The sequence below is a fragment of the Mandrillus leucophaeus genome, unplaced genomic scaffold (genome assembly GCF_000951045.1).
Source record: "Mandrillus leucophaeus isolate KB7577 unplaced genomic scaffold, Mleu.le_1.0 Scaffold411, whole genome shotgun sequence".
Classification (NCBI taxonomy): domain Eukaryota; kingdom Metazoa; phylum Chordata; class Mammalia; order Primates; family Cercopithecidae; genus Mandrillus; species Mandrillus leucophaeus.
This window is the reverse complement of record NW_012104377.1, coordinates 3,147,391-3,149,104: the sequence shown is the minus strand read 5'-3', so window position 1 is coordinate 3,149,104 and position 1,714 is coordinate 3,147,391. Positions and strand designations below refer to the sequence as shown.

At 35.4% G+C, this 1,714-nt stretch overlaps 1 protein-coding gene across 1 annotated transcript in view; it reads left to right on the top strand.

Moving 5' to 3' along the window:
- Window positions 1-1,714, top strand: part of NBEAL1 (neurobeachin-like 1) — a 204,259-nt gene that overhangs the window by 104,169 nt on the left and 98,376 nt on the right. Inside the window, exon 15 of the mRNA XM_011992490.1 lies at window positions 221-310. Coding sequence (XP_011847880.1) covers window positions 221-310 — 90 coding nt within the window. The remainder of the gene's footprint in view (window positions 1-220; window positions 311-1,714) is intronic.

The following is a 1,714-nucleotide window of genomic DNA, read 5'->3' as shown; positions in this document are numbered from 1 at the left end:
CCTCGGCCTCCCAAAGTGCTGGGATTACAGGCATGAGCCACCACGCCCGGCCCTAATTCTTTCTTTTAAGAGAGAACAGCAATACTAAAATTCATATGATGGGCATCTTATCTTTAACTATCCTATATTCCTTTTTATATTATGGTGAAATGTTCTATATGCGGTTAAATTTATGTTTTGTTCTAATTGGTGGTTTGCCATATTTTTCTTTTATTCTTAGGCCTGCAAAAATTCAATTTGTCTTGATTTATCTACTAATTGTTTACATGGAAGATTAACAGGAAACAAAGTAGTGAACTGGGACATTAAGGTAAATTAATAGTAAATGTTGGGCAACACATTATATGAGTTTACTGATACTCTTATTAAAGATTTTGTTTTTAAAGCACCGCCTGATTGATCTGAATAATAGATGTCAGTTAAAATGTTATGCAAACATACAATTTGAAGGATAAACAAATGCAAAGTTAAATGACTGACATAGTTGAATGACTTGGTTTGAAATGTAATTACCTTTGTAAGCTACAGCAGGTCTTTGAATAATGTCGTTCATTATAAAGTCAGTGAGAAAAAAATCAATTCCTGGCAGGGGCAACTGTCTGTGTGGAGTTTGCATGTTTTTGCCATGTCTATATGAGTTCTCAAATCTTATTTTCCTTTTTCGTTGACCTCATATTTATGTCACAGCTGGAACTTTCCTTCCATCTAGAGGCCTCTACTTAGTTTCCAAGACCAAACTGCTCTTACGGGTATCCCTAGCACTTTGTTATTTCACTTACCATGGCAAATAGTAACTGCTTGGTTAATGTTCTAGTAGTCCATAAGAACTTTAAAGGAAGGGTCACTGCTTTTTTTTTTTTTTTTTTTTTTAACCAGTTCCTGGTACAGGGTTATGCAACAAGTAAGTGTTGACTGGGTGATTAAATTAGTAAAGCTTGTTTACGGTGAGAGAGGCTTAATTCTTAAATATAGTGTTTCCTTAAATGATATTTTAAATAGAAGTTATAACCTAAGTAAAATAAAAGAAATATAAAAGATAATTATAAGAGGACTTGCTGGTAAATCAGGGAAATAAAAGATAATTATAAGAGGACTTGCTGGTAAATCAGGAAAAAAAACTTTTCTAATCAGTTAACACCAACCAAATACATTTATTATTTTCAGTGAAACAGAAATCATTAAGATAATTTTGCCTGTGTAGAAATAAATCTATCAATTAGTGTTAATTTCATGTTATTCATGGTATATAAGGCATTTTTCTCCTTAGTTTTGGTATAAGGACACTTGTTCTTGTTCTTTTTTTTTTTTTTGAGGCAGAGTTTTGCTCTGTCGCCCAGGCTAGAGTACGGTGGTGCGATCTCAGCTCACTGCTACCTCTGCCTCCCAGGTTCAAGCAATTCTCCTGCCTCAGTCTCCCAAGTAGCTGGAATTACAGGCACCTGCCACCACGCCCAGCTAATTTCTATGTTTTTTAGTAGAGACAGGGTCTCATCATGTTGGACAGGCTAGTCTTGGACTCCTGACCTCAGTTAATCCGCCCACCTTAGCCTCTCAAAGTGCTGGAATTACAGGTGTGAGCCACCATGCCCAGCCAGAGCACTTTTTTTAAATCTGTTACCATGGTAAGATTTATGACGTGATTGACAATTCATAAATTAACTTTTGCTTCACTTGTAAGACTGATTTTACAAAGCTGATTCCATGTGGTATTTTA